Consider the following 15,252-nt stretch of genomic DNA (forward strand, 5'->3'; position numbering starts at 1 on the left):
CCGAACTTCCTGAAGATCTTCTGCGTGTAGATGGTGTCAGTCGGAGCGAGAGTTGCTGCACGAGGGTATTGAAGGTATGGGGAGAGGTTAATAAATTTTCTGGCAGACTGGCGTGTAGTTTTCGGGGCTTGGGGCTGGACTGGTGGGTCTCGTGCCAGTGAGGCCCGGAGGCTGGGCTCCGTTGCGCGCTGCCTCAGGCAACCCTAGTGGGCAGCGGGCCTGCTGGCCCAGGCCTGAAACCCCGGTGCCTTTTGGGCCTTAAGCCCTTGTCAGGGTACCAGTTTTTCGTTCTGCCTCTTGTCATCCCAATTTTCACGTTGCTGTCAGAGAATTTCAATATTGCCCCACCCCCAGGGTATTCCCGTCTCCGTGAACCTTTCTCAAGTCCACTACTCTGGTGGACTCCTCCCTCTTGTGTCCCTTTGTATGCTGCCTCTAGCAAGACTATCATGTATCTGTGATTGTATCACATACATATGTGTATATCACTTTTTCTATGTCTATCACTTTTGTACCACTCCTGGCACATCGTAAGTTATTAATGAATACTAGATAAGTGATTGGATTTTGGTTACTATTTTAAGGATTTTAGATTATTTAATTGGGGGGATATGATGTGTATTTTCTACTTCCTCTGTAGTAATCATGAGTTTCCTGTGTTCATGTTTGTTTGTTTAAGTAGGGGTACCATTGGTGTTTACAAGCATTGCTGTCCTTAAGTAGTTTACTGAAGCTAGATACTGAAGCAGGATATAAATTTCAGTCGAGAGATACAAGTTGAGCAAAGGAAAGAAAGGAATATGCAGTGTCTTCAGAGAGCAATTAGTAGACTAGGATGGGTGTGTACAGAGAGGTGGCAGGAGATATGTTTGACATATTTATCCTAGATTTGGGGTTCCAGCATTATACCAGGACAAAGCACACTGCCCCTAATGCATTAGAAGAGTCATTCAAAGTTTTTAATATTGGGGAGGATCATCACATAGCACTAGGCATAGACTTGAATGCAGATGACTTAAGCCAGGGGTTGGCAATCTTTCTGCAAAGGGCCAGATAATAAGTATTATTTGTTAAATAAATACATATTAGGCTTTGTGGGCCACAGTTGTAGCAGGAAGGTAGCCATAGACAATACATAATCAAATGGACATAGCTGTGTTCTACCAAAACTTTACTTAGAGACAGGTGCCTGACCTAATTTCGTCCGTTGGTATAGATTGCCAATCTATGGTCCAACCAAATGGACCTAGGGACTATAGGATTAATCCAGTCCTCAACTAGTCAGTACTACATTATGTTCACTTATACATGAGAAGCCATATCACATAATGTTAGCTCTGGATCTAGTCTCCCTGGCTTTGAATCCTATCATTTCTTGATTACTAACTGTGTGACATTGGGCAAATTAACCTCTTTGCATCAGTTTTGTCTGTAAAATGGGGATAATAGTACCTCCCACAAAGTTATGCAGAGTAAATTAGTTAAAGCACATAAAATGTTCACATAGTGCTTATACACGTACTAGAAGCTCAATAAATCTTAACTATTAATATTTTTAAAATTTTCTCATATGCATTGTTAAAGCAGGTTTGAGACATGTTTCTAAGGTAGGATTTATAGGCTTAGTGTATGTTTAGCTATAGAGCAAAGAAAATATGTAAAGTTTCAAGAGCCGTTCACATAGAGGTGATATGGAAGTTGTTAAAGCAATTAAAGGTAGGAAGTCAGGATTAAGGACTGATTTTGAAGAAGTGTATATAGGAGAGAAAGTGGGGCAAATAAAAAGGAAGAAGGAGACAGGAGTCCATCCTAAAGTATGATAGGAACCAGAATGGTATATGTAAACTAGCAGGATGGATGGTGATGGTTAACATTGTCAGATGCTGCAGAGAGCTGAGAAAGCAATTGTGTTGATAGTATCAACGAATTCAACCAGCAGAAATTAATGTGGTATTCCTATGGGCCAAGTATTGAGACGAAAGAATTAGATACATACTCTGCACTCAACAGCAGAAAGCCTGGTAGTGACCAAAGACATGGAAATAATTTAATACATGCAGCGACTTTAAAAATAATCAGGAATAAAATGGAATTTCTTAGACTAAATTGGTAGCTTTACTTTAAAAACTTAAATTCATTTATAGTTCATAAATGTGGGCAGCTTAATTGAGCTCCTTTTCTTTTTTCCCTAGACAATGGCCAAGAACAAACTAAGAGGGCAGAAGTCCAGGAATGTATTTCATATAGCCAGCCAAAAAAACTTTAAGTCTAAAAACAAAGCAAAACCAGTTACCACTAATCTTAAGAAGGTGAGTATTAGTTAAGTATTCTGATTCTATTGTTTACAAGCAAAGCACAGTTGTAAAGCCACTGGAAAACTGAATGCTATTATTTAAAACAGTTTCTTAGCCTTTCTCACAAAGGCAAGATGATTTCAAACATTTATTTTTTAAAAAAATGAAAAAAAATTACCTCCTTTTCTTGATGTAGATGTATGTAAAGAAAAAGGCACTTCAATTGCAAATGCATGAGGCTCCAAAGAACAGTTTTTGTTTGTTTGTTTTTAAAGATTTTATCCAAAAAACAGTTTTAAGTTTTATCAGAGCATAGAAATTATCAAAAACCATGGTATGGGAAACAGTTCTTATCTCTGAACTCAAATATATTCAAGAACCTCTTAACAGAAGCAAGACATAAAATGCTGGTCAGCACCTATTCATTTTCTCCTAATTCTTATATCCTTGAAGATATTTACAACTCAAACAAAAACCTATAAAATAAGATTCTTTCTTAAAATGCAAAATTTGAAAAGAAAGGAGTTTCTCTTTTTTGTTTTTTTTTCCAAAGTATTTGAGAAATGGGAAATTTCTTCGAGATTAAGTAGATTCTTTAAGAAAATTATTCAAGGAAATGTTTTCAAGTTTAAGTAGTAGGTGGAGTCAGCTCTCCAGGACTTAGTAATTGTCATAGTAGTCATAGAAATGTAACATTTTATCTTTCAGTTTTCATGAACTACCTAAATCAAGCCTTTTGATCAAGGATTTTTATGACTTAATAAATGCTACAAAGAAAATAAAGCCAGGTGATATGATGTGGATAGGGAGTGACAATTTTATAGAGGATTATCTTCAAAGTTGACACTGAAGCCAAAATCCAGATGATAAGGAGCAAGTAATCAAAACTTCTGTTAAGTGTTAGGAGCAGCATACTCTAGGCAGAGAATAGCAAATACAAAGGCCCCAAGCTAGGGAAAAACTTGGTGTATTTGACTGACAGGAGATCATTTTGTTCGAATAGGAGTACTAGAAGCTTTATGTATCCTAATGGAAAGATCTAAGAGAGTGAAATCTGGATAGGCAGACTGGTTGGAGAAATGATCAGTTTTCTCAGAAAGTGGCCTAACTTACTAAATGGAGGTTGTAAGATTGCCAGGCACTATATAAATGGTAAATTAAAGTTTGTGGTCATGAACTTAAAGTGAAGCCAGCCAGTCAGTCATGATTTCCTCCAGCTTCAGTTTTAGGCTCAGAAAAAGCTGTCAGTTGAGTTTAACTAGGTTGCCAAGCAGGTTTGATTGAGAGAAGAGAAGGAAAGTTAAGCGAGTGTAAAGAAGTGATTGATTAATGGTCATGGAATCTGTGCTGGCTAAAGAAAGAAGTGAGGATATGAAAATGTGAAAAATTGTGACATTGGTGGGAGATGATTTCAGTAAGACTTAAGAATTGTTAATGTTAGTAAACTAAGTGAACTAGAGGAACTGGAGGTGGTGCACTTACAAGTAATGATGCAGCCAAAGGTAATCCATGAGAGTGGATGCCTGAGGTAGGTAGTGAAAAGAACCCTGAAGTTGAGGACCTGAAGAGATTAAGAAACCATAGGATTAGATGTTTGTTGAAGCCCATAACCAGGCATGAGAGAGGTCAGTGAGCCAAGGTTTGGGATTCTTTATGAGGGAGCAAGTAAATGTGTTGGCAGATGACAGTAATGAGGAAAGAGAGGTATCAGAATGTTCTGATGATGCCTTAGGTACAAAGGAGCTGAGTTTTTAATGAGAAATGGTGTGAGAGCAGCAGTGAAGAACAAGAATATCACCCCACCTCTTAGATTTAAGAGAGGAGTGCTACAAGGGAAATTGTCCTCAGGAGACTGGAAGGGACTTCCGATAAAGCAGGAAGGTCAAGGAAGGATTCAGAGATGGACTGTTAGAAGGAGAGTAAGTCATTTGATCCAGGTTCCTCATTTTACAATGAGAGATGATAGTATTTTAGTGTGCCTGTACCAAATCTACATATGAGTTTTGTCCACATAATTCTTATTTTTAAAAAACCAGAACCTTTGTCTAAAATTTCCCAATAAGACCATGAGAATTTTTGTGTGAATTTTCCCCACAAATGGGTAGGGTTGATGAATTTTTAGGTTTAACAAGGTTAAATTAAAGTTGGATATATTGTATCATTAATGGTTACAAGATTGTAGATTAATGCCTTTTTTCTTTTTTAAAGATAAACATTGTGAATGATGAAAAAGTTAACAGAGTGAATAAAGCTTTTGTAGATATACAAAAGGAACTTGCCCATTTCTCAAAAGGCCTTTCCCTTGAACCTTTGCAGAAACAGCTGGTGAGTAGAAATCAGTTCCTTTTGTTATCGCTAATAAATTAAACTCCCAACTTTTTAAAGCCAGGAAGTTGAATGTATTTTAGTATTTGGATCTCTACTATACTTGGCCTTGTAGTATATGCAGCATATTGAGTCATATTCACACTCTAAAACCTTGAGTCCAAATATGAGAATTTATTGTTTTACTTCTCAAGGTAGGACTAGAAGAAATTAAGTTAGATAATAGATTATATACAAGTCATTTTTGCTCACTGTTGTTATCTACATTTTAAAATACAATATTTTTCTCCCTTCAGATTCCTCAGCAGTGTCATGAAAACGAACCAGTTAATGTTGATGAAGCGACAAGATTAATGGCTCAGTTGTAATACACTGGAGATACAGCAGATACCCCAAAAAGACCAATAAATTAAATGTTTTATACAGTTTTATTTTTAAAAATCTTGTTAATGTACAGGCATTGGCACATTTTTAAAACAAACTACATAAACAGATCTTTCCTATAATCTAGGAAAGTGGAATGTCAGAAGTCAACAAAATGTGATAAACTTAAAGTGCTAAAACGGAAGGCACTTCACAAAATGTGTTCACTGAAACAGTTAATATATCCTACTTTACATCCTTCACTTTATAAGCGGCAGTGAATGTGTGTTTGGACTGGAGGACACGCAGAAATACGGACAGTTTCGTGGCAGTAAAAAAAATACAAGACAAACAAGTGATGAGCCGTTGGCCAACTTTTTTTTGTTTTAGATGGCCGTAAGTCTACTTTAACTTTCCTCTCATAAGAGGGAAAAAAAAACAGAAGGATTCAGAATTGGAAGAAAAGCTGAAATCCCAGAATATAATTACTTGAGGGTGGAGGGGATTTGTAGGTATTAAATCACCTTTTCCCCTGAAAAAGGCCTTTGTTTTTATGGTTGAAAAGAGCCCTTTGTTTTTATGGTTGAAGTTTTGTGAAGTAAAAAAGAAAGTATTAGAGAACACTTCAGAATCAGTGAACTAAAAAGATGTTACATTCATTATTTTAAATACTTAGGTTATTAAGAAGTCTAAAATGTTACAGTTAGAGGTAGATAACAGTCCCGAGTTTCCGTGGAATCTAATAATTTAGTATCTGGACATCAAACAGATCACAAACTCCTTCATTATCATCTAAATTAAAGTTGTAGTCATCTGCTGGGGTAGGAGAAAGCCGTAAGAGAGGAAACACTGCAAGCAAAACAAATTCAGTGTTAAACACGGTTTTTACATATAGTTAATGATGTTTAACAAAATACTCTCAAATACATCTATCCAAATTAAATTACATATAAGAATATTTTACAGTATATAATAGAAAAAGTAATAAATTAATTTTGACTTGTATCTGGTGTATATTTTGAAAGATTCTCATTTAAAGATAATTCTCATTTAAAGATAATGTATGCATTGGTATGCATAGGTATAGCATGAGAAAAAGAGGCTAAAATTTTTATTGGTTGAACTTGTCACACTAAAATATGTGCTTCAGAAATATTGGTCAGGATGCCTGGGTGGCTCAGTTGGTTAAGCATCTGCCTTCGGCCCAGGTCATGATCCTAAGGTCCTGGGATCAAGCCCTTCATCCGGCTCCCTGTTCACCAGGGAGTCTGCTTCTCCCTCTCCCTTTGCCCCTCCACCCACTCATGCTCGTTCTCTTTCTTTCTCTCTCTCAAATAAATAAATAAAATATTTTTTTTAAATTGGTCAAAGAATGTCCTCTGATCTGCTAAATAAGTTACTACTTTGAAAACAAGTAGGAACTGGACTTAATAAATTTGCTGATGTTCTGTTTCTACGGAAATGTTTAATCTCAAATGGTTACTGTACCATTTGCTTATTTAACAGTTGCAACTTCCTAGGTTTGGCTATATTTGTTAGGAACCAGGACTGAATCCAAGAACTTACAGAAAGGTGAAGCCAAAAGAGTTACTATTAAAGTAATTACAAATTTTTTTTTGTATTTTTAAGAGTTTTAAAAATTATTTCAGATTAGATGGCGACTTGGCTAATGTTAGTAATAGTTCACGTACTTCACATGTGTATCTTGAAATTGGCCTTAGTAGGGCTATTTACAAAACTAGGTTTTGAGATTACCTATATATTATTTTACTCTTCCTGGCCAAATTCTTCAGATGTGAAAGGGCCAGTGTGCTAACTGTAGAAATTTATTCAGTGATGGTAATAAGTATCCCCTTATGGGCTCTTTTTTCTCAAAATACAGGAAAATAAAAATTCTGAAGGATGCCTATGATTTACTGTTAAGTGGGAGATTTTTCATGAATCGTCATAGTATGTTAAGCAGGTAAAAAATATAGGTTCCACATTTAACTCATGCCATTTATAAATTCTAGAAAACCATTACTGATATATAAAGTAGTTAGTAAAATTTTAAACTACTTACCATCAGAAGACATTAACTCATCAATGATATCTCCACTAATAGATCCTGCTGGAAACAGAAATGTGATAAAGTTTTGTTACATTTCTATTTATATATTTTAATAGTAAAAAGCAATTACATTTAAATGCAGTTTATATTTAAACAGTATACAACAGCTAATTTAAACAGCAGCTTGATTAACAACACAGTGTTAAGGTAATTGAACTTTATGGAAAGATGTGATTTTTCACAAGCACCTACTCTGTGCTTGGCATTACTTTTAAACTTCAAAACTCAAGATGTAGATCAAAAGACTCATTATCGTTCTCCCAAAACTTACTCCTCTGTTTTACAAAGTCAGTGGTACCATAATTCTCCCAGTCACCCCACCTTAAAACTTCAACATCACTCTCCATTCCTCCTGTTGTTAAAATTTATCTCCAGATCTCACATATCAAAGTTACTTTATTTTGCCTAAACAATATTTCTCAAATCTTTCTCTTTCCAATCCTATTATCATCCATTTTAGCTTTAATGTTCTCTCCTAGTTGTGTAACTGCAGACGTCAGATCTTCAGTCTCCATTGCCTCTTACCCTTTTGCTTCCCAAAAGCATCTTCCCTAATCGTGTTACTCCTTTGCTTACCAGTTTACAGTTCTAAGTATGCTCCTTCCCTGCTCACAAATCCTCACTGGCTTATGGGCTAAAGTCCCAACTCAGTCTGATATTCAAGGTTTTCTCTAATCTGACCCCAAATTATTCTCTCTACTATTTCCAAATATAAAACTATATACAGAAATTTTTTAATGCTTTGTGGAGAACAATGTACTAATTGTGTCTAAACTACATAAAACTTGCCTGTCTTTATACATTCCCCATTAGGTTATAATTAGATCATAAGCTTTTTAAGGAGTACACCTTCCACTGTGCAGCCCCATTCTATCCCTGAAAGTATAGAAATGGTTACAGAGGAAGGGAAGGAGGACAAAAAGCTGAAAAATTGTCCAGTTAGATTTTTTATAGCCTCATTCTGAACTATTGTGAACTCCCAGAGTAGTAAGGCTCACACCACATTCCAATGAGACACATGCCAAAGGTCAAAATAAACATGGGATTGTATACAGTGTAGTTTTTAATGATATGCAATATTACATCTAGACTGGCATGACTTAAGTCTTAAGTCATTCATTCAGCAACCATTGACAGAATATCTGCCATGGGCCTTTTATTTGAATCAGTAAGTAGTTGCTAAATATCTAGCCATGTAACCATGGAAAAAAATAGAGTGCCCAAGGAAATTTTTATAATTTAGATGTAGACCCTATTCCTGATGCCCAGTTTTTAGAGTTTTAGTTATTTTCATTTCAGATTAAACAATTTAGGAAGGCAAGATTTCCAAAATTGGAGTTGAGACCTTTTTTCAGCTCTTTAAAACTAAGCTTTGCAAATAAAAAGTATAGTGATAAGGAATACGAAGAAAGGAGGCAAAAGTCACTATATTGTATACCAGTTTGTAATTAGAACACATTTCAATCATTTATCCTAGAGTGACTAAGAGAGAAAAGAGCCTTACAAACCTCTGATTTAAAAAAAACAAAAAAACAAAAAACAAAAAAAAACCCTGACATGTAAAGAGTAAAAATGGGGGAAAATGAACAAATTTCAATTAATTCCAAACATGGAATCCTAAGGAAAACTGCAAAGTTAGGCCCATTAACTATCTTTTCCTTGGTCACTATTTATAATTCTACACAGTCTTAACCACATTATACTGTATTCAAAATTGTATGTGTCTGAATATACAATCCGATTGTATGTCTACGTTACCTAAGAAACAAATCTGTAGTAATACAATTAAAGGCAGGATCTGTTTTTAAATTTTCCTCATAATACCTATCCCAGTGCTGGTCACGCTGACCAATTCAAAAAAGCTCACCAACTTGTTTAATATGGTATTCATATTCATATTCTTCCTTCTGACTTTTTAAAACAAAGGCTCTAGACCCACCTGATGATAAGTCTGTGGCTGGTGTCTGTTGAAGATTTTGGCTTCTTTCGGAGACATGTTGCTCAGGCAGATTCTGAGTTGCTATGTTGGATTTCTGTGGGGTCACTGGAGTGGAAGGCTGAGACGAGGGTTGTGTGAGGTCATCAGGTGGGGGGACAGGAAAAACCACAGGCTTAGACGAATTGGACTCTTTATTTATAAGCAGCACGTGGATAGGTCCTGAATGACTCTTTAGATTGATCTGGTATTTCTTTTGTCCATTCTGACCCTTTAAAGTTATTGGGTATAAACAAATGAATAAATATTAACATTTCTAACTACCTTGGAACGTTAAAAATTAAGATAAGCAAAACTACTAGGGACTCATTATTATATAGCATAGAATTATATATAGCAAAGTCAATAAATGTCTTTGACTCAATTAGAAAATGTTTTGAAAAAGGCCCAATTTAAAGCAATCTATTATTGTTGATATTTAAGTTGAACTTTTTCCTCAGGATTGTTATATCAGTTATAGATATAGCAATTTTAACTGATTTTATAAAGATTATTGACTATATATCATTACTCGTTCCTTGATATTTTCTAGCTCAAATCAAATTTAATAAAACTTGTAATCAAAATGTTAAATAATTCAGTCACTTATATAATTTTACTGAAGTCATCCAAATTCAGATATCAATACTTCCAGGTAGAAAACTTGAAAGCAGTAATTTGGAAGTGTTTACACACAATTAGCTCTTATTCAGCTAAAGAGAAAACATTTGATCCTCTTAAGACAGTAGATCCATTTTAAGAAAAGTTATCGTACCATTTCTGGAATAGGTACCTCCAGCTGTGTACCAGAAGGTGCTTGAATGGCCAAAAGTGTATCACCTGGTGAAAAAAAATATTTTTAAGTTTTAGAAAATACTATGATCTTGGAATACAGTGGCAAGAGTATGGGCTCTGGAGTCAGAATGCTTGGGTTTGAATCCCAGGTTAGGTGACCTTGGGCTTTGGTTCCTAATTCTGCAAAATGGGGGAAACATAACTTACTGAATAGGCTTGTTTTGAGGATTAGCTGAGGTAATACATGTAACAGTAGATCTTAGAAGAGGGTAAATACTTAGTGTTAGCTCTGTTATTCTCATTAACAAATTCAGTTCAAGTTAATTTTGCTTTCATTCAGTCTTGTATAAAGTCTGAAATTCTTGAAACCTTTAGCCTCAAGTAACATTGTTTACTTGAGATTTTTAAATTACTTAAGTGACTAGGGATACTAGAGATTAGATATGATACTGTGAAAACTTGAGCTTAAGTGAAGTTAATTTTAAAGCTAAATTCTACAGCAGACTCTGTTGAGTTGAAGATTAAAAATGCTTTCCCCAAACTTTCTTAGAAAGCTCAGGACAGGGGTGCCTGGGTGGCTCAGTCAGTTAAGCATCTGCCTTTGGCTCAGGTCATGATCCCAGAGTGCTGGGATCAGTCCCTGCATGGGGCTCCCTGCTCAGTTGGGAGCCTGCTTCTCCCTCCCCCTCTGACCGTCCCCTGGCTTATGCTCTGGCACTCTCTCATTCTCTCTCAAATAAATAAAATCTTAAAAAAAAAAACAAAGAAAGCTCAGGACATATGGTGGCAGAGTAAAGCAGTAAGTCCACACATATTGTCAATATAGTCTTGGAAAGTCAGATTTCACTTGGCAAGGTGCTTGGCAGATCTTTTTTTATTGCATAATACATAAGACTGTCCGTTTAATAAGCCCTGCATAACTAAATATAAATATGTATGCAAAATTTAATTTTACTTGTGTTATAATTATGGGAACACAGCCCCCCTCCCGATATAGTTAAATACACTGTATTTTCCTTTCAAGGAGAACACATGGAGGCAGGGGCTGGAATAGGGTTAGGAATAATTGTCCTGGTTATAAAATGGATTCACCTAACCCTGCCCTCATGCTTTCTTTGAGTTCATTTGTGACCAGCACACTTGCTTCATACAGTTTCATAAACAGTGCCAATGAGAACCATGTTTTGTTCAAATTTGGTCACTGACACTACAATTCTGTACTTTGAGACTGCGGTTTAATCTTTCTCTGACTTAGCTGCCCCTCCCACACAGTTTACACCTACCAATGCAGTCAATGAAGTGAAAACTAAAAAGCAGTTACTGTCACGAGAACAGAAACAAAAGCAACCTATAACTACAGAGCAGTGTTGAATGACACAAAATGTCCACAGTTCCTGAAAATAATGACTTCGGGTGAGTGCCTGGGGAATGCTGAATCACTCTACGCTACCTAGATCAATAAGAGGAAGTATGTTAGAACAAACTGACTAACAGTACTTACCATTAAAGCAATTACAGATGTCTTCATGAGTTACATAGGAAAATGTACTGTCATAAGAATTAAGGAACAACATGTATACCAAGGTCTAGACATTTAAATTAAGATAATAAATCTGCAGGCCAAAACAAAATGACCAAATGCATGAAGGTGCTGCATGGTAAGATAAAAAAAAAAAATAAAAAGTCTTTAGTCTGGAAAGGCAAAGACAAAGGTCCATAAGAGGAGTGCCCATCCTTTGCTCCAAGAAGTCACTTTTGATTTTCTGTGACATATGAGGACCTTTGAGAGAGATGAAAAACAGTGCATATTGCTCACGGAGACAGGGCTTCTGGAGGGGAAGATATCAGTGGGGAAAAGGGTGCTATCAGTAGGAGTGGAGAGTGACCAAATTGAGAATCTTCCTGGGTCATGGCTTAGGGAACTGGAAATGGCCAGAATCTTGGAAAGCAGTGCAGCAAAGTCCAAGATCAACTAGTTCAATGGTTTTTGTATTTTGGGGCTCCACAAGACACAGCTTGAAGGGGTGCCTGGGTGGCTCAGTCGTTAAGTATCTGCCTTCAGCTCAGGTCATGATCCCAGGGTCCTGCGATCGAAGCCCCGCTTCGGGCTCCCTGCTCGGCGGGAAGCCTGCTTCTCCCTCTCCCTCTGCCCCTGCTTGGGTTCCCTCTCTCGCTGTGTCTCTCTCTGTCAAATAAATAAATAAAATCTTAAAAAAAAAAAAAAAGACACAGCTTGAAAACCCCATTGTTATCAAACTGTTAAGGAGCTTTGATCTGTAGAAATAGCAAATGAGATCATGGACTTACTCAACAAATTGCCAAAACAACATAAAAAATTAATTGTATACATTAGTCAAAAATTCATGAGAGGTAGTAGAAGATAAATGCCATTAAGAGATTCCATAAGAGTACAGGCAAGTTTACAAATCAAGAGAATCATTGGTATTTGAGAGAATAGTGCTTTTAAGAAACACATGAAGTATATCCCTAATAGTTTTCCCCCACATAATATGATAAATACATAAACCTTGGTCCCCAACCTGAAGTAGGTACTATCTTTGAGTTCATATTAGGCAGAAAGTGTCCTGGATTGATTGCAGGTCCATGATATTTTATTTTCAAGCCAAAATTAATTTTTCAAAACTTTGAGAGTTACTGAATTTTTGCCACTTCAGAACACTGAGCATAATTATTTAAATATACCTATGCATTTAACAATGACTTCTAATATTCAGAGACCCCCTAAGGACACTTTAGCTAGCATATTGCATCCTATCAATGGTAGATTGAAAGTGGATGAATTTTTTTTTCTCAATGCAACACAGGAATAATGTTAACAGATGTACTGTGTAGTTTAAGAGGTAAAAACTTTTCAAATATTAGTATAAATTGTTAGAATGATATTGTAAAATTAAAATATTATATTCACTTACAAAACTTTTTAGAACAGTAGAATAAAGTAACTGATCTTCAGCCTGGAAAATATATAAATACAAATGCTATGGCTATATGTGTAACTTATTTAAAAGGATATCTATTATTAATGGAGTCGTCCATCACATTTTTGATGCTTTGCTGTAGCCACAACTTCTGCTGATCAAGTTCTCTTTCCTTCAGTTCTAGATCTTCAATTTCAGCTTTAAGATATCTTAATCTATCTATGACTTCTTTAGTATTACAGCCAGCACCTACACCTCTTAAAAACATATGAGAATTAATATTTCCAGTATCAAGCCCAGGTTAACATCACTTAATTTTTATAATAATAAAAACTGACTGAATTAGTAATTCATTCAAGACAAAAAATCTTTACAATCTTCTAAAAATCAAGCATTACAATCCTTAGAAAATTTAAACATCGTACCTCTGAATATATTTGCTTAGAAAATTTATTGGCAAGAACAATCAAATTTTAAAATTCTCAATGCATTTGCCATACAGAAAATGAAAATTTTCATAAAGTCTAAAAAAAGTTCTCAGGATATTCTAGAATGGTGTTTGTCATCTGAAAGGCCAGGCTAGTTAGTGACTGGCACCAAAAGGATGTCAAAGCTAAGAGTCACACCTGGAAGTGTCATGACGTAGGCTGAGATGCTAGTAAAATAAATTACAACCTTTTAATATTTTGGTTGAGATTCTGGCTTTAAAACAAAACAAAACAAAATACTAAGGCCAAAGGGGACAAATTTGCAGAACAGAAAGTATTTTTTACGTTCAAACATACAACCATACAACAGTTAACAAATGACAATATGCATTTCAATCAACTACTACATAGAAGGTACATATTCTATACACAGGACATAGTTCCTGTTCTTAAGGAGTTTATATTAGTTGGGCAGCTAAACACTTAGGCAGAGAGGGATTAATAATACAACGCAGTATGCAGTGTGTGCCAAATGTGTAACTTGAGGGAGAAAATAAGATTTGAATTTTCAGAGTGTAAATCAAACGGTGGACAGAGTAAGGGAGCATGCCAACGCAGGAGTGACATATACAGAGGCCCAGAGCGGTGTCCAGGGAAAGAGAAGCGGCCTGGTGAGACTAGAGGGCCGAGAGAGGATTTAGGAGAGCTAAACAGTAGAAAGGTCAGATTTTACAGAGCGTTAGAAAGAAAAGTAAAGGTTTTAGAGTAGGGTACTGGTTTGTAACTTACTTCCATTGTATGCTATTTTTTGACTTTTTTTCAATCAGGTCAATTCCCTCCAAGACATTGGTGATATCATAAATTCTTCTTTTTTGTCTCACAGCCAAAGTATCTGCAGCCTGTTTTCAAAAAGGGGAGGGGGGAAAAGGGGGAGGCAAAGAACAATGAAATAAAGGACAATTCATATTTTAAAGCCAAAAAGCGTTGATTATTAAGTTCACAGCATGACAGCCGAATCCCAAATTTGACCTGGTCAGTTGCTTGGGAACAATAGGTGGGTATGTTCAAAGCATCTCTCAAACATTGCAAATACCAAAGAAATTATTCCATTTAAAAGCCAGCAGATGTTAGAGTGGGGAAAAAAATATACAAAGGGTCATGACACAAAGCCTACGGAAATAAAAGAACACAATAAGAATACTTCATGTCACCTTATGGACTAATCCTGAGGAGGAGTACTAATTGTCTACCCATGTCACTTCCTATTTCATTTCTCTTTTCATAAACAGTCTTGTCTAAAAACAGCCTTAATTGTTTTTTGAAACTTTGAAAAATTATATCTCAGCAACCTGTTAATAATTAAGTCTAGAGACTTGGGGGGTAAGTCTAAATTATACATACACTTGTAGTACCGAAATATACTATCTACATTTTTTAAACTCACAATGAAAATGGAGGAGTGAATCATGCCATCCAACACAAAGTATAAAATCAACAAGAAATCAAACTCTATAGCACAAAGTTGTGGTACCAGCAAATATAATACAAAAGCTTGGTAGTTTGACTCAACAAAAGTAAGGTCAACAAAAATATTTCATGCTACCATGTTATGAATAAATGCAGGAATGCTAGACTGTTTCTCTAATTGGTTCCCATTCATCTTTATGAGCTTTGTTCCCCTATGAAATAGACAGAACCTTCAGAAAGAAGTTATCCTACAGCTCTTTTTCAGGGTGAATTACACAATAACCTATCTTGAATGTGGAGTCATGTGATAAGAGTTATGGTAGTAAAGAAAAAACACATTTATGTCCGTACAAAATTCAGCATATTATCCAAATTAATGAACAGAATTTAGTTTCATATAATTGGTTACCAGCTCTCCCAAGGCATCACCACTTTCTTGATTCTTTAAAAACACAGGACACACACACACACAATCCGGGACAGCATATTATTAGCAATATGGACCTTCTTTCTACAGGAGCAAGTGTGACTTAACTTCATAGGCATTTAACGTCGA

General features: G+C 35.7%; 2 protein-coding genes across 3 annotated transcripts in view; one reads left to right on the plus strand and one right to left on the minus strand.

Annotated features, from left to right (window-relative positions):
- On the plus strand, nucleotides 1-5,044 carry RBIS (ribosomal biogenesis factor). The gene is made up of 4 exons (XM_028111385.1): nucleotides 1-74; nucleotides 2,193-2,309; nucleotides 4,503-4,619; nucleotides 4,916-5,044. The coding sequence occupies exons 2-4, from the start codon at nucleotides 2,196-2,198 to the stop codon at nucleotides 4,985-4,987; spliced, it is 303 nt and encodes a 100-aa protein (XP_027967186.1). The 5' UTR covers nucleotides 1-74; nucleotides 2,193-2,195; the 3' UTR covers nucleotides 4,988-5,044.
- Nucleotides 4,912-15,252, minus strand: part of E2F5 (E2F transcription factor 5) — a 24,074-nt gene continuing 13,733 nt past the window's right edge. Inside the window, exons 2-8 of one of the 2 annotated variants that reach the window (XM_088022794.1) lie at nucleotides 14,019-14,128; nucleotides 12,895-13,058; nucleotides 11,364-11,405; nucleotides 9,843-9,907; nucleotides 9,032-9,299; nucleotides 7,045-7,089; nucleotides 4,912-5,831 (exon numbers count right to left, since the gene is read on the minus strand). In XM_088022794.1, the coding sequence (XP_087878920.1) occupies nucleotides 5,722-5,831; nucleotides 7,045-7,089; nucleotides 9,032-9,299; nucleotides 9,843-9,907; nucleotides 11,364-11,405; nucleotides 12,895-13,058; nucleotides 14,019-14,128 (804 nt within the window). In that variant the 3' untranslated portion in view covers nucleotides 4,912-5,721. Of the gene's footprint in view, nucleotides 5,832-7,044; nucleotides 7,093-9,031; nucleotides 9,300-9,842; nucleotides 9,908-11,363; nucleotides 11,406-12,894; nucleotides 13,059-14,018; nucleotides 14,129-15,252 lie in introns of both variants that reach the window. The other variant, XM_088022793.1, reaches the window with a different exon arrangement.

This window comes from Eumetopias jubatus, unplaced genomic scaffold (genome assembly GCF_037043125.1).
Source record: "Eumetopias jubatus isolate StellerSeaLion01/CBP00866 unplaced genomic scaffold, mEumJub1_p1.0 scaffold_4, whole genome shotgun sequence".
NCBI lineage: Eukaryota > Metazoa > Chordata > Mammalia > Carnivora > Otariidae > Eumetopias > Eumetopias jubatus.

Excerpts from the sequence above, each read along its gene's own strand:
- RBIS (XM_028111385.1), top strand. The coding sequence starts at position 2,196 with ATGGCCAAGAACAAACTAAGAGGGCAGAAGTCCAGGAATGTATTTCAT. Across the intron at positions 2,310-4,502 it reads TTACCACTAATCTTAAGAAG|ATAAACATTGTGAATGATGA; the intron begins GTGAGTATTAGT and ends TCTTTTTTAAAG. Across the intron at positions 4,620-4,915 it reads AACCTTTGCAGAAACAGCTG|ATTCCTCAGCAGTGTCATGA; the intron begins GTGAGTAGAAAT and ends TTCTCCCTTCAG.